The sequence below is a fragment of the Eurytemora carolleeae genome, unplaced genomic scaffold, assembly GCF_000591075.1.
Source record: "Eurytemora carolleeae unplaced genomic scaffold, Eaff_2.0 scaffold476, whole genome shotgun sequence".
Classification (NCBI taxonomy): Eukaryota; Metazoa; Arthropoda; class Copepoda; order Calanoida; family Temoridae; genus Eurytemora; species Eurytemora carolleeae.
In genome coordinates, this window is record NW_019396367.1 from 1 (window position 1) to 22,415 (window position 22,415).

Sequence of the window (22,415 nt, forward strand, 5' to 3'; positions counted from 1 at the left end):
GGATGGACTAGTATATGTTTAGTTGGACTTCTAGGATGGACTAGTATATGTTTAGTTGGACTGCTGGGATGGACTAGTATATGTTTAGTTGGACTGCTAGGATGGACTAGTATATGTTTAGTGGACTAGTATATGTTTAGTTGGACTGCTAGGATGGACTAGTATATGTTTAGTTGGACTGCTAGGATGGACTAGTGTATGTCTAGTTGGACTGCTAGGATGGACTAGAATATGTTTAGTTGGACTGCTGGGATGGACTAGTATATGTTTAGATGGACTGCTAGGATGGACTAGTATATGTTTAGTTGGACTGCTGGGATGGACCTGATGGAGAGCCTGTAATATATCATGGATGGACTTTAACCTCTAAACTTCTTCTCAGTGATGTACTCATAGATGCCATTAAACCCTACGCGTTCAAGGTTCAATTCTTAAGCAGTTTATTTAACTAACCTATATATCTAATATCTATAGTCTATACTACCTTTCAACCTTTCTACTTATCCTTCTACCTACCTATTTATCAATCTTCCCATCTGCCTTTCTATCTATCTATCTACCTACCTATTTATCAATCTTCCCATCTGCTTTTCTATCTATCTATCTACCTACCTATTTATCAATCTTCCCATCTGCCTTTCTATCTATCTATCTACCTACCTACATATCAATCTTCCCATCTGCCTTTCTATCTATCTATCTACCTACCTATTTATCAATCTTCCCATCTGCTTTTATGTCTATTTCCCTATTTATCAATCTACCGCATTCTCTGTTACATTTTGTATTACTAGAATTCTGTGTATCCTCTTATTCTCTCTATAGAGAACCATTGTAGCAAGGAACAACAAGATCTCATGGCAAACCTTATGAAGGTAGTTTTCTTTTTTAATAGGTGATCTTGATATAATAGGAATATGTTTACTCTATACAGCGTGATCTTGAAATAATAGGAATATGTTTACTTTATACAGAGTGATCTTGAAATAATAGGAATATGTTTACTCTATACAGCGTGATCTTGAAATAATAGGAATATGTTTACTTTGTACAGAGTGATCTTGAAATAATAGGAATATGTTTACTCTATACAGGGTGATCTAGAATTAATAGGAATATGTTTACTTTATACAGGATTATCTAGAAATATTAGAAATACATTCATATGTAATACCTTAAATCTTTACAATCCGATGCCGTAGACCTTTGATAGTTTAAACTATGAATTCTGCTAGATAAAGCAGTTACAGTTTGAAATATCAAAACAGATACTTCTAAATTCTTTTATCAATTATTGTTATTATGTAGATAAACAGGGTTACCCACAAAGTTTGAGACTTCAGACTCAGAGACGACTGTACGGAATTATTACTGTCTGTTTCCTTACATTCATGATTCCCTGCAACTGTAAACTTGTTTGTTCTCTGACAAATCATCAAATAAGCCATTAAAAGATGATATGAAAGTCTAAGGCAAAAGACTTAATTTTACCTTAAAATTGTCATGTTTCAGGTCAAGTCGTCTTTACAGTCTTATTCTTGGTTGGTAACCCAGTATATATATATATATATATACATATATTATTTAGGAAATACTTGGAGATATGTTGTACACAGACCCGGTGGATAAGAATAGAACAATGCTACCATCACCAGAAGATCTTAAATTCAAAGTAAACAAAAAAAAAACATTGAACCCAAAATACTATTTGCTTGTTCCGCTGGACGGAAAGCTGTTGATATTTAAAACTATTTAATTTTTACAGTAAATTTTGTGACCCCCCCCCCCCTTAAAGAAAACTAATTTTGAGGAAAAAATCGATTAAAAAAATGGAATTTTTTAGCCTATATTACCACCAGGGTACCTGTACTCATGGGTTCCCTCAAAAATTGTCAGCCCATTCGGTCCAGCCGTTTTGCCAGCTAGCTATAGCTGACAAATATATATGAGCGAAGAACTTTATTATATAGATAATATTTTTAAACTAGGACTGATCTAAAAATTGTTATCTGCAACCATTTTTTGGATTATTTTTCCTCAAGTCATTTCAGGGTAAATGTTTTTTCGAAGCTTCTAAATTCAGTTTTCTTGGTTTAAATAAAAACAAAACCGAAATCCGCCAAACATGAAAATTCAGCATATTTGAAAACTGGTTTTATTCAATGGTATCCTGGACAAAAACCATAAAATACAATAAAATATTTATTTCAAGATTCTGGTAAAAGCGAAGAAGATTCGTCTGACTGCTACCGGAAGTATCGACGAAGAACCGGAAGTTCTAACAAAATCCGCATTACAAAAACTATCGAATAAGGGAAGCAAAATATTAGAGAAAATGAACAGAATACTCGCCTCAAACAATAATTTTCTAGTCTAGCTTTGTCTGATCAAATATGAATTAAATATCATCTTCTTTATGATACTCCAGTATCAGATATTTCTTTATGATACTCCAGTATCAGATATTTCCATTAAACTCGGAATTTTTATTCTTTGAATAAATTTTATTTTTTAAATGTTTAAGATTTGTAAAAAATATCCCAGATACAGGACTGAACCAGTTAGGTTAGTATATTAAATATTTTATATATGATCGATAGTAAAACCTGGGAAAAATTAAATTTTAATGTCTGAGTTTTTAGTTTTTAAAATTTATATTGAATTTAATTCCAACATTGCATGATTAAAAAATTGTATTAATTAATTAATAAAAAGATATTTCTTTAATTAAAATAAGTTTGTTTTTGTATAGAAGGGACCAGTACGTCCCCACAGAAAAACAAGGTAAAGACTTAAAAATGTTGAAATTCGGTTTATTTAAATTGAAAACCATAAAAGGTTTAGAAAAAGTATCATTATTTAGAAATCGTAACGTCTCGGCTCATTTATAAGATTTTATGTAAAACTGATTTTTTAAAAATATTTTCGTTATTTAAATTTAGCATTTACTTGTGCCAAATAAAAGGGAAATTGGTCAGTAACGAGGATTTCCAAAGCAACTTTACGTTATACGTTACCCAATACATATCTAAAGCTTTCTCCGTCTTTAAAGGGCCGTATATAGGCGTAATTTCAAGTGATCCTTCTAAAGTTCGTGTTCGATCTACCACAGTAAATTAAAAACCTTTATCTAAGTAACGATTTGGAAGATATTGTTGGTTTCTATCTCGAAAACGTCAGCTGTTATGAGCTAGCACTGTAAGCTCGCGTACACTTCACTTAAACACCAGTTAAGAGATAAAAACACGTAGTTCTTTGCCCTCACTTGTCAGGAAAAGGTTTAAAGGGTACTGTTGTAAATCAGACACTTCCCTCTGTGCAAGGAGGGTCACTTACGCTTATTCAGTTCCTAGACTAAATCTAAAAGATATATATCATAGATTAATTAACAATAACAGATAGAACACTAGATGTCGTCTTTTCAATATTTAGGAGTTTTTCGTTCACAATAACTCTGAGGCCGCTCCTTTTTTAAACTAAAATGGTCAACAACTTGACGTCTCCTAGTTTGGTCGTCAAATGTACGAAGAATTATCTATCTATCAGATAAGAATTTAGCATCAGACATATAGCGGCCAACATATCGTCCCCCAAAGTCCGTGAACTACACGACCATTTTCTATGGAGAGAGCGGGCTCTGAGGCAGAAGCTAGAAGGATTTATGTGGCGTTGAGTTATAAGACATAGAGAGAGCATACGCATAATTCCTTTGGGCTTCTACCTTAGGGTTATTGTAAAAGAAAAACCCCTAATTCTTAAAAGGACGACATATAGTGTTTTATCTGATATTGTTAATTAATCTATAATAAAAATTTATATTTATTTCAGTGCTAAGGCAAAATTATTCTCAGCTCGTGATTTGGATATTAGCAATGAACCTTATGGACCGCAATCCTCCAAAGTTGACGAAAAAGACTCGAGTTCGAAAACTAAGACAGAGATCGGTTCGAAAGATGACCCATTGACGAAAGATAAAGGTCCGACTGTTGGACGATGCTCGATAAGCAACGAAACACTGGTTACAAACTCAACCCAATCCAGACTCCTCAGGAATCCGAACTTTAAAAATAAAATAAGAAATTTCAATAATTTTTATTATCTTTTTAGAAAGATTTTTCACATTGGAATTATCTTTTTTATATTGATCTTTTTAAAATAGTTTTTCGAATTGTCATTCCTTTATAAAAAGCTGGTTTTTGGTGTGCAACAATTTTGATTGAATCCTGCTCATGTGAAAACTTATCTATACAGGTCCTTGTTTAAACTAGCATTTTACAAAGGAATTTTATTTACAAATGATACCTTTAAATAATCTAAAAGTAAAACATTTTTGAAATTAATGTTTTAAAAGTTTAATATATTAGCGATATTGTAAATTACTGCGAGGCATCAAAATTTAAAGATTTTGAAGAAGGTAACACTGAACTTCTCCTTTTTATCTTTTTTGTTATATCTAATTATTTTAGAAAGAAATTATTGGGAAATGAGCTCTTTTGATGAGTCGAAGACAGAGCAGGTCTGACACAGGAAAATATGATTCAAAATACAGGGTTACTCACAGAGAATGAGACTTCAGAGACGACTGTCCAGAATATATACTGTCGATTTCCTTATATTTAGGATTCTCTGGAACTGTAAACTGATTTCTTTCGTTGCCATGTCAATAAATAGGCTGACAATATTCAATATTCAACATTGTATAATCGACATATTTTATGAGTTTCAGGTCGTCTTTTAAGTCTCATCCTTTGTTGAGATGTTTGGTACTTTCCAAAATGATTTTTCCCAAGTGGCAACTTCCTAAATGTGCAATTTCCCAAGCGGCAACTTACCAAGTCTGTCCTAGCCGCAGCTCTTGACCCCAGCCTGTTCAAGCCTCGGCGCTAGGCCCCCTAGCTCATTCTAGCCGCAGCGCTCGGCCCTCATTGCATCCTGCGGCGCCTCAGAGGTTATAACCTAACCTTTGGGAAGTTGCTGCTTGGGAAATACCCTTGGGAAAATGCTGCTTGGGAAAAATCCTTGGGAAAATGCTGCTTGGGAAAAATCCTTTGGGAAAGTACCTAACACCTTCGTTAATAATGATCACCCTGCATAGAAAATAATTTATTTTTAATTTTTAGTTTTGTACTTCTGATAGTACAGCCTTAAAGTTTGTGGAGTACAACAAGAGGAACTTGAGTAGAATATATCCAAGAGGAACAAGATTACTCTCATCTAATCTTGGTAAGTTTAACAAGAGAAACTTGAGTAGAATATATCCAAGATAAACAAGATTACTCTCATTCAGTCTTGGAATGAACTTAATAGACTGTTTTTAGATGAGGAAAAAGAAGGGGGTTCACTGATGACGGATGTTTCTTATCTGTTTAATGTTTCCGATATTTATTCATATTTATTCATATTTTACTTGGTCTGCTGGCTTACTCATATAGTTTATCTTATATCTTAGAAATACTATCTTAGAAAGTTAGAAACTCAGGGCGCTTCGTGCCTCACATTCACGTATTTTAATGATTTAGATCCTATCCTACCCTGGGTTTCTGGTTGCCAGATGGTTGCTCTAAACTTCCAACAGGTTTGCAGTACACTTTAATTCCTGATACCAATCCGCCTCCGCCCAATTGGAACAAACTACCAGAAATATAACCATTTTCGACTTAAAATATTATGGTTATATTTTTGTTCAGAAAATTGTGATATTTTCGATTAGTTATAGTTTTGAATGGTTATATTTTTAGAAGTTATATTTTTGGCCAGCAATTGATTAAATGTTTGGTCGATATATTTTTGGTGGTTATATTATTATAGAAATATTTCCCCCGCCCATCTTTGATTCTAACGGTCGTCTTTCTATTCCGCAGTTCAATAAGTCACATTGTACTCTAGGCAGACACGTACAACCTGTACAACAGGGCAATGTTCCAACAAAATGGCGGCTGTGGATACGTTCTTAAACCAGAATTCTTGCGGATTCCTGCATCTGCCTCAGCATCAACATCAGCTTTAGATTCATCATCCGCCGCTGATTCTATATCCGCCTCGGGTTCAGAATCTGTCTCTCATAACATTCCAGCCTCTGTTTCACCTGGTGCAAGCTCATCATTGTCCTCTTCATCTTATTCACCTTTAAGAATAGAAAAAAATATTAATTTGAAGGTAATTCGATAAATCGATTATCAGAAATTAATGGCAGTCTTGAGAAATATTCAAAATATGTTTTAAAAAGTATTGAAAATATTTACTTCTCCGAAATTTGTTAAGACTGAAAGGTTTTAATGGTATCTGATTTTTCTCAAATTTGTTTAATTTTTTTGGTTTGTTGATTGTGAACAAGTTTAAATGACTATTTGTTTTAAATGGATACAATTAAAATCTGTCAGAAGGTTTTAATTCTGATTAGCGATTTTTCATTATATTTCAAGAAGAAATTCTGAATGTAGATGTAAAACACATTTATTGCAAATGTTTTTTTTTGTTGTTGACTATATATCTTTTTCTTTGTTACAGTGTGTGAAACTAACTATTCGGCTCATTTCCGGTCAACATCTCCCTAACCCTAGTGACAGACAGGTAGACAAGACAATATTTAAAGGGACTGTTCAGCCTAATAACAGACAGGTAGACAAGAAAATATTTAAAAGACTGTTCAGTCTAGTAATAGACAGGTAGACAAGACAATATTTAAAAAGACCGTATAGTCTAGTAACAGACAGGTAGACAAGACAATATTTAAAGGACTGTTCAGTCTAGTAATAGACAGGTAGACAAGACAATATTTAAAAAGACTGTATAGTCTAGTAACAGACAGGTAGACAAGACAATATTTAAAGGACTGTTCAGTCTAATAGCAGACAGGTAGACAAGACAATATTTAAAGGGACTGTTCAGTCTAATAGCAGACAGGTAGACAAGACAATATTTAAAGAGACTGTTCAGACATGGAGACAAGAAAATATTTAAAGGGACTGTTCAGTCTAGTAACAGACAGGTAGACAAGACAATATTTAAAGGAACTGTTCAGTCTAGTAACAGACAGGTAGACAAGACAATATTTAAAGGAACTGTTCAGTCTAGTAACGGACAGGTAGTCAAGACAATATTTAAAGGAACTGTTTAGCCTAGTAACAGACAGGTAGACAAGACAATATTTAAAGGAACTGTTCAGTCTAGTAACGGACAGGTAGAAAAGACAATATTTAAAGGAACTGTTTAGCCTAGAAACAGACAGGTAGACAAGACAATATTAAAACGAACTGTTCAGTCTAGTAACAGACAGGTATATAAGACAATAAAAGGGACTGTTCAGTCTAGTAACAGACAGGTAGACAAGACAATATTAAAAGGAACTGTTCAGTCTAGTAACAGACAGGTGTATAAGACAATAAAAGGGACTGTTCAGTCTAGTAACAGACAGGTATATATAAGACAATAAAAGGAACTGTTCAGTCTAGTAACAGACAGGTAGACAAGACAATATTTAAAGAGACTGTTCAGTCTAGTAACAGACATGGAGACAAGACAATATTAAAAGGAACTGTTCAGTCTAGTAACAGACAGGTATATATAAGACAATAAAAGGGACTGTTTATTCTAGTAACAGACATATCTACTGTCTACCTGCAGGTGGACAAGACAATATTAAAAGGGACTGTTCACTTCTTCAAACTTTTAATCTCATCTTAATCAAGAAATTAACTTTTTGCGAAATTTCCAATTCGACTTTGAAACCTGTGAATGACATGCATGGAATTCAAAACTTTTGTTTCAATAGCTATTCAAAAAATAAAAAAACTTTATTTTTATTTTTTTACTAAATATCACATTTAATTACTAATAAAAGATTAGATTTTTATCCACAATTAATATGAATTTAAATAAAATTATTTCTTTTTAGGCAGGAGATATAATTGAACCTTTTGTTAGAATAAAAATAGTTGGACACCCTCAGGTATAAAGTATGCGATTGGAGGGAGGGGGGGGGGGTATCCCCCTGTTTTTAATTTCTTTTTAACCTCTTTTTTCTTCTAGATGTTTGAATTCTACTTATCGTGATACAAATAAAAATATTTATACGAAAATAAAGATTGCTATACAGGGTGTCCCAATAAACATGGGAATTAAGAGACGACTTGAAACTCGTCTTTGATTTCTGATATTCCGACATAGAAAGTACAAAAGTCTTTTAAAAATTTAAACTTTGAAATTTTGAAATTTTGAAACTCCCGAGACCGGGGTTTTCGATATCAGTAGTTTAACCTGGAATACTACAATAATTGTGTTCATGCAAAAATTGTCGCGTAAACCGAAGACGATATAAAAAAGTCGCCCATTAAATCTAATGTTCATTGGGACACCCTGTATATGACATATTAATTATTTCATAGTTTTATAGAAGAAAAGACGAATATCTTATTCTATTATTAAATCTATCATTCCACCATATAAGACTTTTATTCCCAAGGATTGCTGTGAGTGGAATTCGAAAACTGTTCCAAGAAATGGGTTTAATCCAATATGGGATGAACAGACGACATTTAATCTTCTCGTTCCAGATCTTGCAATCATATATTTCAAGGTCATCTAAACTCAATAACTAATTATTGATAAAAATACGCGTGTACATGGGCGTATACAGGGTTGCCCACAAGGAATGAAACTTCAAAGAAGACTATATGGAATCTATTCATTCTTTTTTCTTTAATTCCTGGCACTCTGCATTGGAAGGGAAGGCTACCCACACCCGTTTTACCTCCGACCCACAAATGACGGCACAGAATAGTATTTGCGGCATGCTCTTACTCCGACCCACACCCGTTTTCCCTTCCGGCAAAATGTCTGTACTTTTGTATGCTAATTATAGACGAATGCAGCATTAATTCAGACACCCGCAGACGAATATCTTCTCAAAATAAGTTTGGAACACAAACAAAAATTTGTGGGTCGGAGGTAACATGGGTGTTGGTTAATGTTTAGCTATACTTCAACTGAATGGCACACCAATCTGTGACATTTTGTTTGAAAAAATATTTTTTTATAATGGTTTCAATGCTTTGTTTGAAAAGATTATTTATAGCCCATATAAATTTACCATATTTGATAAAGAGTAAATTAAAAAAAAACATACTTTTTACTATGGATTTTCACAACTATTGCTTCCCTAAGCCAAGATATCTTCTACTATCACCAAAAAAATGATTATTAAGTATTATAAATATTAACTGAATTATGCATAAAAATTCAAGTTTATTCAGATCGTCATATTTCAAGAGTGTCAGGTCCTCATTAATGTCTCATCTTTGAGAGTAACCCTAAACAAGATTAACTCTATAATTAAGTTTACATTGCGGGAAGCGCAAAATTTGCTCATCTTCTTTTATTTTTCGTCTATTCATGGTAAATTTCAGGCCCCCCATGTGCCCCCCTTTTACCCCGGAAGGGGGGCACAGGGGGCACACTTTCTGAGACAAAAAAGAAGAAAATGAAAAAAGGAAAAAGGAAACGAAAAAATTGAAAAGAAGGAAAAAAAGGGAGAAAATTGACATAAAATCTTTTTTGTTTCTAATATTATGTGTAAAGGATTATTTTGTCTTCAAATTAAAGAAAAGTTTAGTGCTTTCTGAAATAAATTATTTGGGAATTTTTATTTCTATTCCCGTCTTGTGAAATATATTAATATATTAACCTTTTTAGTATTTTGAGAAGCTTATCCTTTTCACTTCTTTTCTTAGATTAATGATTTGAATGAACCATCGAACAGCAAAAAGTAACATTTTGAGGCATATGAAATTATATACAAAATATGACCAGGTTTAGGAGAAGCTGTTTGTACTTATCCTCAAGCTTGCGGTTTTTTTCTACTTCGAATTTGAGTTTTGAGAAAGCTTAATATTTTCATACTTGAGCTTTTCTTAAATCTTCTTAAATCCGCTTTTTGTTTTCTTTTGATGCAAATAGCTCCTCAATTATTGAATAGCAGTTAAGGGAACGAAAACAGGCAAAATATCTTTCTTAAGTATAACTCAGGGGGCGGGCATAAATCTCCTAATTTTGCCTGGCTAGGTTTATACTGTACAGTGAATTTTGTCGAAAAATGTTTCCTTATGACTGAGTTGGTATCATTGAGTACAGTGGGTTTAATCCTAAGTACATCTGTTTGTACGGTATTGTGTGGACAGTTAATTTTAATATTTTTCAACAATGAGATATTGTAGTGTCAAAAATTGTGTAAACAACGATGTTTCGGGTTCAGAAATTTTTCATAACATACGAAAAGAGTGGATAGAACAAGTTATCTGGAAGACAAAACACCCAATTTTTATATGCAGTGAACATTTTGACAAAAATTGTTATAGAAACAAAGATAGCAAAATACCAAGAAATGGCACAGTTCCCTCTATATTTGAAATGGGTTGTGTAAACAACTCATTACAGGTCGTAAGGCATGACCATTCATACCAAAGAGAGAATCTAAGCAAAGAACAGCTTTCCGAGGTGGACTTATTTATCCGTCGAAAGATTTAGTAATAAAAGTTTGTGAAATAATTGAGAAAAAAATAAGGGAAACCAGAAATAATCATAATCTTTTTTACAACAAAAACGTTCTTCATTATTTATGCTAAAGTGATATCTACTCTCACAACCCAACATCCAGAAATTCTAAAAGAATGCCAATCATGAAGCAATGCACAAATATGAACTTCTCAAAAAAATTTGCAGCTCCTACTGCACTCAACAAAAAGAACATGTTCACAATTTAAATAGAAGATGGGCGTGAAGGGCCTAAAAGCCTAGTAACTTTAAAATTAAGTCTAACCTAATTTAGATCTATTATTAGTTCAGAATTGCTTTTCATTCTAAAAGTCAGAAACCTATATTCCTAAGAGTTGATACACAATGTAGATTTCAGAAGTATTAAGAATTTTATAAGAAACAAGATGTTATTAAGGAGAAGGATTTTATTTTTTTCTCTATTTGTCATGTCTCATTTTTATACAAAAATCATATGGCCTTGTTTTCTTTGCTTGAATATTGTAGGCTTCACTTTCAAACAATATAATGTCTTAAAACACTGATCTACGAATTATGATCCTCCCAGGTAGAATTTCTGATCAGGTCATTGTGTACAGTGGCTGTACAACAAGAAGTCTAAAATTCCAGATGCCCCCTCTATTACTAATATCTCGATGGTATAACTATAATGTTTGATAAGTTGAAAAATTTAGTTTTTTTTTCAAAGATCGTTCTAAGGGTAGAAGAAATTAGGGATTTATCTGAATAGTGTGTACGCTCCGTACACTTGTAGATGACGTCATTGGTTGCAGATTGGTTTTGATTTCAAAACATCAACATTAAAACTTTAAATTTGTAAAATCGTTTACAGGATAGAGGATGCTCTCCTGCTGAAATAAAGCTAAAATTGTGATTTTGTTACGCATCTCATTTGTTTGAAAAATATCACATATTTTAAACTAAATTTGTTAGATGTGATTATTATGTATAGTTTTATAGAATTTTAGCCTAGTAAAGTGAGCAAGGCCCGTAAAAACCCTTGTTTAAAGGTGGCAACAAATTTCAACCCAATTACATTGCAATCTGTTTTAAGATATGCATTTCTAAATGCATATTGCGTAAAAAAGCAAGTTTTTGGTGAGACATATGCTTAAAAAGCCCTTAAATCTTTTTAAATTTTAGAACAAACGACATTCTGTTGCTTCTTAATCGAACCAATTGAGGGGTCTGGTTTTGCGTTAAAGTCCCAATGCCTACTCTTGTATATTACCAGCTCTTTGTTTTTTTAGTCTACATTGATTAATTTTTAACCTTATTGAGTTTATCAGGTCAAACAAAATTTTCTCCTGCGGCGCGCCTCTTACTTATATATGCTATTTATAACTTTTGTGCCCGCACTTTAGAAATTCCTAGCTACGGGCCTAATATTGAATGGTTTGGTAACGTTTAGCTGTAGAGAAAATTAGAAAAGCATATTAAAATAACCTTTCTAAAATCTTGGGAATTAAAAAATGCTTATACTTATGTATCAGGTGAAGAGTAAAACTAAGCTTGTGGATACATTAGATGATTACCTGGGATCTTATGCAGTTGCTTTCAATTTATTAAGGAAGGGATACAGGTTAGATTTAGTATAATTAACCCCCCTCCTGGAAGTGATTCTCGTGCTATTTTTAAAAAATTAAATTTGATAAATATATGATTTAAGATTTTTTGTTTGTTGGTTTGAATTGTTTGGAGCGCTAATGTTCCAGAGAGAAATATATTCTTCACCCTTCTTCCTTCAACTATTCTTTTCTTTATATGCGTTCCCTTACCTCTCCTCCTTATCCACTACTCTCTCATCAGTCACTCATTCACCCTCACATATACCCCCTAATCCCTCCTCAGTCACTCCTTCACCCTCACATATACCCCCTACTCCCTCCATCTCCTCAACTATCTATTCCCTCTCCTCAATTACTCGTTTTAAAACTCCCTTTTTCTTCAACTACTCCTCCTCTATCTGCCTACTTCTCCTTCCTTCCTTCCTTATAACCACTTTTCCTTCCTTCCTTCCTTATACCCTCTTCTCCTTCATTCTTTATTCCCCATCCTCATTCCCTAATTATACACTTCCCTTTCTCTCTTTCCACCATCCCCTCCTTCCATTCTTCCACTTTGGAGAACTTGGGATAACCACGGGAATGTTTTTAGCTTAGTTTTGAGATTCTAAGTTAAATGGGTCGACTTTTATCAAGAAAATTTAGTTTCCCGGTAAAATCGACTAAATGCGGGTAAACAGCGTGTAACAGCAGTGCGGCAGCGCCGTGTTCCAAACTCATAATCTGGAGATCAACCTGGGTTGATCAATTTAAATCTGAGATACCTCGAATTAAGGAATTCTTATAAAGGCGGAGAGGAAAAAAACTCAGTTCTGCGCAAAGTCAAAAAGCGGGAAAAGGATTATTTTTGTATCCTTACTGTTTATTATTCACCCTTTACATATATTCTCTTACTTTAGCTGTGTAGAGTCTACTGTGTACACTACAGTGCAGCGTTAGGATTGAATGATAGAGAATATATTTGCTAATCCATCATCTTACAGAATCTAAAGACAACAAGATATAAATCTGTCCATTGGGAGATAAATAGACAATTAGATAGCCAGACAGCTAGACATCTAGACAACTAGACAACTAGATGGTCAGACAAATAGATAGTTAAAAATTTAGACAGTTAGACAAATAGATAGTTAGACAACTAGATAGTTAGACAGCTAGCTAGTTAGACCACTAGATAGTTAGACCACTAGATATTTAGACAACTAAATAGTTATACAACTAAATAGTTATACAACTAGATAGTTAGCCAACTAGATAGTTAGACAACTAGATAGTTAGACAATTAGACATCTAGATAACTACACATCTAGACAAATAGACATCTAGACAGGTAGATAACTAGACATCTAGACAACTAGACATCTAGAAACCTAGACAACTAGACATCTAGATAACTAGACATCTAGACAACTAGATAACTAGACATATAGACAACAAAGCAGCTAAACAATCAGACAATTAGACAACGACGCAGCTAGACAGTTAGACATCTAGACAAATGGATGTTCAAATTAACAAATTATGATTTTTGTCAACTATTTATCTGTCAATATTATTAAAAGGTTTACGATGTAAAAATATTTAAAGGTTGATCAGGAGTAGAGAAAAGTATTAAATATAGATTATATGAATATTGTTATGATAAAAGGATTAATGAAGGAAGGATTGATGAATGGATAGTGTATAGATGAATACACCACTTACAACCCTATTGTCTGGGATGGATTCTAAACCTGAAGAAAATACTGCAGAGTTTTCTTCTTCAATGATTAATAACAAGTTTGAAGTTTAAACTATGTATTAATAAACATTGAAAAATATTCAGAAATATCGAACAATAGACTCATTGTCCTTGAATCGTGATCTGCAATGGGACTTATATAAAACTCTAGACAAATTTATGATATTTATGCGATCTTATTACACATGATTTGTGACCTCGTAGCTTCTCTAGTTATAATTTACATTTTAGTTCTTCTCAATAGATCTGTAACAAGAGGAGTTATTATTAAAAACATTTATTATTAAAATAATACCTACAATTTACTTCAGTTTGGCATGCAGTAATTAAAAAATCAAATTGTATAGTGAAATGGGCCTGCACTGCATAATAATAACCAACCAACCTATAATTTCTTTACGTTGTGGAAAAATCTATATATCTACATAATATATATGTATATTATAATATTCACTAGATGTATATATTTAACATACTATAATCATTAATCTCTCTCTGCAATGCGACTGAAAAACCAGCGCCATGTCAAGGCACTGCTCCTCTTTATACAATAGTTAAATAGAAATCAAAACAGGAATATCAAAATGTAAATAAAAAGTCAACTAACTTCAGACTTTTTTCTATCAAATTTCATGCCTTGATCTTCATCTCATGCAGAACCATAAATCAACTTAGTTCCTCTTCTATAACCATTGTTGGGCATACCGTACAGGTCCAAGGATACCAGACATGGTCCAGGGATACCAGCCAGGGTCCAGGGATACCAGACAGGGTCCAGGGATACCAGACAGGGTCCAGGGATACCATACAGGGTCCAGGGATACCAGACAGGGTCCAGGGATACCAGACAGGGTCCAGCCATACCAGACAGAGACCACATCTTCACATTTATTATTGCTCACATGGTATATCGAGATCAAGCGTTGAAAATGAAAGATATTCCACACAAAAGTTCAAACTTATAAAACTAGATATATACGAACAACTTAATTCAATGTGTTTTCTTTTATAAAAACTAAGAATTTTTGGTTTATTTAATCCAAAAAATGGTATCAGTAACATTTTGTTTAATTTATTTTAGTTTAATAACTTTTTGTCTAAGAATAAGGCATAGTCTAAAGTAACACTAGGTCTAAATATCATTTTGTCTAAAGTAACAAATTATGTATAATGTAACTTTTGGTGTAAAGTAAAATTTTGTTTAAAGTAACATTTCGGTTAAAGTAACATTTTGTCTAAAGTAACATTTCGTTTAAAGTAACATTTCGTCTAAAGTAACATTTCGTCTAAAGTAACATTATGTCTAAAGTAGAGACAGCATATTATTTAACATTAAAAAGGCCGCAGCACTCGGCCCATTAATCGTCTTAACCCTCCTATAACTAAGACCCATCACACTTTTCAAATCTGAGACTGAAGAGTGAAGAACATTAAAAAAATTAGTTTACTGTTTTTTTCTTCTAGTTTTGTTTAAATGAGAGATAAAGTAGTCCTTGTAAGGTAATTGGACTGTATGTGTACCTTGTTTTGAGTTTACAATTCCCCCCCCCCTAGGAGCTTCTAAGGGGGCAAAAAAATTCTTCTTAGTGCATATTTATTTCTTAATACTCCCTTGACTGAGTGAAAAGTACCTTCAGACTAAATGTTACTTTAGATCAAATGTTACTTTAAACTAAATGTTACTAGATCAAATGTTACTAGATCAAATGTTACTAGACCAAATGTTACCAGACCAAATGTTACTGCAGACTAAATGTTACTTTAGACCAAATGTTACCAGACCAAATGTTACTGCAGACTAAATGTTACTTTAGACCAAATGTTACCAGACCAAATGTTACTGCAGACTACCAAATGTTACTGCAGACTAAATGTTACTTTAGACCAAATGTTACCAGACCAAATGTTACTGCAGACTAAATGTTACTTTAGACCAAATGTTACTAGACCAAATGTTACCAGACCAAATGTTACTGTAGACTAAATGTTACTTTAGACCAAATGTTACCAGACCAAAAGTTACTTTAGACATAATGTTATTTAGACCAAATGTACTTTAGACCAAGAAAAGTTAACAAAATTGAACGTAGAAAAATGTTACTAAGACTAAAATGAATTAGACAAAATGTTACTGAGCCAAAAAATGTAGGATCTCTTAAAATGACGCCAATAAGCTGAAAAGGTAGCTGAACTACTTATACCGACGGTTCAAATCCTGAATCACCGATTCACTCTCCAATTAATTACCTGAATCCTCATGAACAAAAGTGTGGGACAATTTGGCACATTTTTATAAAACTGTTCAGATCCATTCAGCACGTGTCTTAAACTGTTCAGATCCATTCAGCACGTGTCTTAAACTGTTCAGATCCATTCAGCACGTGTCTTAAAAGTTTCTGTAATTATTTTTTCCTCCAATTATGTCGATATGGGTAACGTCATAAAACACTGAAATGTTAAAATTATAAAAATCTGTTAAAAACTGAACAAGTTATAGACAATTAACAGACTTTTCAGTGGAAATTTGTCCAAGTCCTCAAAAAACTAGTTTTTAACCCTATAAATTAAACCATTTAAAAATTTAAAAAAATCAACAAATGGGCAAAATTCAGTGGTTCAAGGGGCAATTTTATATATTTATATATCCATATCGACATGTTTTGAATAAATAGTAATTTATGTTTTTTTAACTTGCTTGCGCTGACAAAATTTAGAATTTTTTGTTCTAGTTTAAATGAACAAGTTTGGCTGGGTCTTGGTAATTTTTTTATTAAAATTACATATTGTTCCAGGGTTACTCTAGCTTAGAATTGGTGATTGAGGATTAGGTAGTTCAACGATTTCTAACAACTCATAAAATCCGGCCTCAGTCCCTTTAAAAAGTTTTCTATATTTCTAGAAACAAATATGAGCTCGGAATTTATTAATGATCTGTCCGATGTGCATGGAATCAGCATAAATAATTCTACAAGTTAATATTTTATACACGCCGGCTAATTTATTTATATATTCAATATCATTAATATAAAGAACAATATAAACAGCTCCCCTCCACTTTATAAGAAACCTGTTAAAAGATCTTCAATTTTAAACATAAAAAACGTATCAAAACCATTATGATGTAATTGGGGGCAGTCACTGAGTTGCCACCCGTCAACCCCTTGCCTCAAATTGCCCTTATGTTTATATCCAGGCCCGGATCTGAAAGTTTTTTTTTGTGGGAAGAGGGGAGCCCACCTAAACTCACTATTTCTTTGGTCAGAGCACTGTATATCACTGCAGTACGCACCCAAAGCTTAGTCCTGGGTGCCTGGAAAATGGCCAGTAACAATTTAGAACTTTCATAACCCCTGGTTTATTGCCGGTAACGATTTAGAACTCTCATGACCCCTGGTTTATTGCCGGTAAAGATTTAGAACTCTCATGACCTCTGGTTTATGGCCGGTAACAATTTAGAACTTTCATAACCCCTGGTTTATTGCCGGTAATGATTTTGAAATGTCACTTTAAAGATGTTCTGCGAACTTAATTTAGAACTTTCATGACCTCTGGTTTATTGCCGGTAATGATTTAGAATTCTAATGACCTCTGGTTTATTGCCGGTAATGATTTAGAATTCTAATGACCTCTGGTTTATTGCCGGTAATGATTTAGAACTCTTATGACCTCTGGTTTATTGCCGGTAACAATTTATAACTCTCATGACCCCTTGTTTATAGACGGTAATGATTTAGAAATGCAACTTTAAAGATGTTCTCCGAACTTAATTTAGCGTAAAAATAAAAAGGCTCACATGTTTAAAGGGGGAGGATGTTAGTTTTCGTTTACCTCAAAGTAACTTACTTCTTTTGTGTAGGGGGGGGGGCAACTGGCTTTGTTAATTGTCTTGAAGTTTTAATCATAGGTTTGCTCGTGAAATATATTGCATTGCCAGGCAGAGAATGAAGAAGTTTAAACCTGGAGGTCGAAATACTTTCGAGGTTTGGTGAAGTTTTGCCTAAAATTTACGAGGTAAAAAAATGCTTTTTCACTTATTTATATTTTCTTGTGTAAAGTAAATTGTACACTAGACTGCATAAATCTCTTCAAATAATATCTAATTTTGTAAAAAAAAGTTTTTTTAATTTTTCTAATTCTATAGGAATTTTATTTGTGTTTGTAACCAACCAACGCATAAAAGCAAATTAACCAAAATATAGGAAAAATCGCCAAAATTTTTTTTTATCGTTTAAAAAGGGAGATAAAAGATTCATTAAGACAAACAAATCTAAGTTATTTATGTACAAAAATGACTTCATGCATTTTCTAAGAAATAATAATAAAAAGAGTAAATATTATGATGTTAAATTTTTTAATGTGTATTTAACATTATGTATGTATAGAAAAAGCTTTTTTAAAATATTGGTTTGCAACAGTAATTTAGCATTGCTGCGACAAAAATTCGGGAAGAATTCATCATCGCTGGAGTACTATCGGAGACCCAGATTCATCATCGCTGGAGTACTATCGGACACCCAGATTCATCATCACTGGAGTACTATCGGAGACCCAGATTCATCATCAGTAGAGTACTATCGGAGACCCAGATTCATCATCGGAGTTCCCTATTCACCATCGAAGGCCCCTATTCATTCTTGGAGACACTTATTTATCATCAGACCCCCTTATACCTCATCGGAAACCCTTATTGATCATCGGAGACCCACACAATTTTATCGGATACCCTTTGAATTTCATTAGAGAACATCATTCATTACAGGAGGCCTATCGAATTTCATTGGAGACCATGTGTGCCCCATCGGAGTGGAGCCCCTTATTATAATTGGAGACATCATATATATATATATTTTTATTGGTATTCGAAAAAAGATGTGAGGTCCCCGATGAAAAGTAAGTTGGTCAATAACAAAAGGTGAATGAGGCTGCATGGTCTTTATTTCTACCATTACCCCTAACAAATTATTCATTAATAAATTAGCTCTAACAACCTTGTATAAATATGAGCATTAACCCACTAAGTATATGGACTGAATACTAGCAAGAATAATTGCATAAAATTTGCATTCCAATGCAATGCCAGAGCGAAGGCAGTTCTGAATTAATTTTTCGTGTTAATTTAAAAGAAAGTTAATATAACTTCCCATGATATGAAACCCGCACACAAAGAAATTAAAATGGTTATGTAAAATTTGTCTATGATTTAGCTTGAAGATTTCAATGGTTAAATTGTGTTTTTTGTTGTAATTTTTACGACCAGCAACCCCCCCCCTCTCAGGCTCTTCTTTTCTGTAATCTTAACCGAGTCTACTCCAATGTTGAAGAATTTAAATTAATTGAGCATAATTTATATTTTACTTAAATAAAATTGATGCGACAAAATTCAACACATTCAAAATTATAATTCCTTTATTTGTTGAACTTCAACACAGGATTTCAATCCTCTCAATATATCTATATATCTATATATGTATATTATTTTCTTGTCTGTCTGTTTGTATCCAATGAACGTCAACACGGCTGAACCGATCGGGCCAAAATTTTGTGTGGGACCTAACATGACCCCAGGGAAGGTTCATGGATGCTCAAAACTACAAAAAATTTAAAAACGAAATATTTATATTTCCAATTCCTGTTTGTTACATAAAATAGGTATTAAAAGTATAACATTTTTACTAAGTTTAACATTGCTATTACTATTATGAGTTAGGTACTCTGGATTGACTTTTAAGTAAGTTACAGGGTGTCCCAAAAACATGGGAATTCAGTGACGAATTCGATATCGTCTTTGTTATACATTAGCATTGTGATACCTGATTTCAACAGCCATATATTATTATGTCTGCTAGAGTTTATTTTATGTAAACGGTAAATGGCTGTAAAGATGTGTCTATAATGTCTCCGCAAGATGAACAGTGAAGACGGACAAATTTACTCTGTTTGTATACTGTAATTTTCTTGTTTTACTAAGTACAACCGTATGCAGTCAAAAAATAAGCAAACAAATTGTAAACATAGCAGACGAAAATCTTATGGATTACAGCTTTCTCAGTAGGTATCACTATACTAAATCGAAGAATTTTTTAAAAAGACGATATCGAATTCGTCACTGAATTCCCATGTTTATTGGGACACCCTGTAGATTATTTTTGCTGAGATTTAGACTTTTGTATTTTAGAATAAAACGGAAATGAATTCACGGTACTGATTATTCCGTGTTTGTTGACGTTTAAAGGCATTTACGCATAGCATGTTAAAAACGGACATTTTCAATGCATGGTAATTCAAAAGAGATAGGACAGAAAATCTTTAAATCCGTCGTATTATTATTTAAGATTTTGAATGATATATAAGATTATCTTGATATATGTGCACAAAGTAAGAGATTAAATTAACAGGATAATGTTCATCTCTTCATTTATCCCATCTATATATTAAATATGTTTATCAGAGATATTTTGCGAGTTTGAGATTTTGTAACTCTAAGTTTAACAACTTTAAACTTCGTAGACTAGATAAAAATTAAGTCTCTATTAATGAATTAAATCGCAAAGACGCGGTAATTATAAGAACGTTTTTTAAAACTTTTGACGGTTTTAATTTTACTCTAAATCTGACCGTCTCATCATACTTCACGGTCTGGAGAAGATCAAGATACTGCCTCTAGAAATAATTATCCCGTTAAAATCCATGGGTAAGTACGGGTGCCCCAATAACCATGGGAATTCAGTTAGAGAATTCGATATCGTCTTTGATTTAGTATAGTGATACCTACTGAGAAAGCTGTAATCTGTAAGAGTTTCGTCTGCTATGTTCACATTTTGTTTGTTTATGTTTTGACTGCATAAGGCTGTACAGACTTAGTAAAACAAGAAAATTGCAGTATACAAACAGAGTAAACTTTTCCGTCTTCACTGTTCATCTTGCGCAGGATATATGATATATAATATATGATATAAGATATATGATAAATGATATATGATATATGATATATGATATTTCATAAAATAAACTCTAGCAGACATAAAAATATTATGGCTTTTGAAATTAGGTATTACAATGCTAATTCATAACAAAGACGATATCGAATTCGTCACTGAATTCCCATTTATTTTTTTGACACCCTGTAGTTTTAAAAAGCATTTGTCAAGTTCTTCTTTATTGGAGAAAAGTTGACAATGTTGCAACGTTCTCCGTTTCTTGTAGAATCAACACTCGGGCTTCCTTCCTCTCAAACACTCGGTTCCTCCAACATAAACATGTTATATCATCTACAAAACTACAAAAATGTGTGTCCCAAAGTTATTAATTTTTGTAAATTTTTTAAAATGCGCGAAAAAAAATTATGCTGTCCGCTTACTTTTTTGTTTGTTATTTTATATTGTACACAGAGAAGATGCTCACAGATACAGCCACAATTAAAAGTAGAAATAAAAGATGTGAGCAAAGCAAAGAGCCTAGTCTATTTATATACTTTGCTTTACTGTCTGTCTGTTTGTCTTTCCTTTGTATCCAATAATCGTCAAAAGAGCTAAACCGATCGCGGGCACAGATTTTTGTGGGACCTCGTCAAGGGGCGGAAACGTCATGTGTGTGTATCTGTACCAAAAGAGTGTGTGTAAGGAATACCGAACCGAAGGCGCGTACTGTAATTATATACAGTACATGAGAATCTCGGTATTTGTACAGTCTAAGAGAGTACATTTGCTAATTATTAATAGTTTTCTTAAAATTTACATATTTAAGTCAACACTATAAGCCAAATTTTAATGCAAAGAATATAATTTGATTAAAGTTTACAATAAACTACTCATTATTCAAGCTTAATTATATTTGACGACATTGTTCTGCAATTTCCTTGACTGTAGTCATGTTGTGTGTCTGTACTAAAAGAGTGTGCGTGTGTGATACCGAACTCGTCTGAACAGCCGTGCGACTGGCTTTCTCATGACAGTCCAGCGCCCTTTCCGTTCTATGAGCTCCTAGTTTAGTCTTTTGTCTAGGGGTTCTCTATATATCTATGTATGGTGTACTCTGAGCTCCTAGTATTGTCTATTGTCTATGGGATTCTCTATATATCCATGTATAGTGTAATCTAAACTCCTAGTATAGTCCATTGTCTAGGGATTCTCTATATATCTATGTATGGTATACTCTGAGCTCCTAGTTTAGTCTTTTGTCTAGGGGTTCTCTATATATCTATGTATGGTATACTCTGAGCTCCTAGTTTAGTCTATTGTCTAGGGATTCTCTATATGTATATGTATGGTATACTCTGAGCTTCTAGTATAGTCTATTGTCTATACTAGGGATTCTCTATATATCCATGTATGGTATACTCTAAGCTCCTAGTATAGTCTATTATCTTGGGATTCTCTATATATCTATGTATGGTATACTCTGAGCTCCTAGTATAGTCTATTGTCTAGGGATTCTCTATATATCTATGTATGGTATACTCTGAGCTCCTAGTATAGTCTATTGTCTAGGGATTCTCTATATATCTATGTATGGTATACTCTGAGCTCCTAGTATAGTCTATTGTCTAGGGATTCTCTATATAT

The 22,415-nt window shown here is 33.1% G+C and overlaps 1 protein-coding gene across 1 annotated transcript; it reads left to right on the top strand.

Moving 5' to 3' along the window:
- The first annotated feature begins 11 nt into the window (after nt 1–11).
- Nucleotides 12–12,146, top strand: LOC111701838 (1-phosphatidylinositol 4,5-bisphosphate phosphodiesterase zeta-1). Its single transcript, XM_023473284.1, has 15 exons — nt 12–422; nt 795–875; nt 1,589–1,672; nt 2,213–2,314; nt 2,753–2,784; nt 3,829–4,050; nt 4,365–4,414; nt 4,467–4,516; nt 5,121–5,223; nt 5,520–5,575; nt 5,887–6,156; nt 6,508–6,570; nt 7,895–7,948; nt 8,462–8,575; nt 12,042–12,146. Exons 2-15 carry the CDS (start codon nt 858–860, stop codon nt 12,144–12,146), a joined length of 1,323 nt encoding a protein of 440 aa, XP_023329052.1. The 5' UTR covers nt 12–422; nt 795–857.
- Nucleotides 12,147–22,415: the final 10,269 nt, after the last annotated feature.

Excerpts from the sequence above, each read along its gene's own strand:
- LOC111701838 (XM_023473284.1), top strand. Across the intron at positions 4,051-4,364 it reads ACCCAATCCAGACTCCTCAG|CGATATTGTAAATTACTGCG; the intron begins GAATCCGAACTT and ends TTAATATATTAG. Across the intron at positions 4,517-5,120 it reads ATGAGTCGAAGACAGAGCAG|TTTTGTACTTCTGATAGTAC; the intron begins GTCTGACACAGG and ends TTTAATTTTTAG.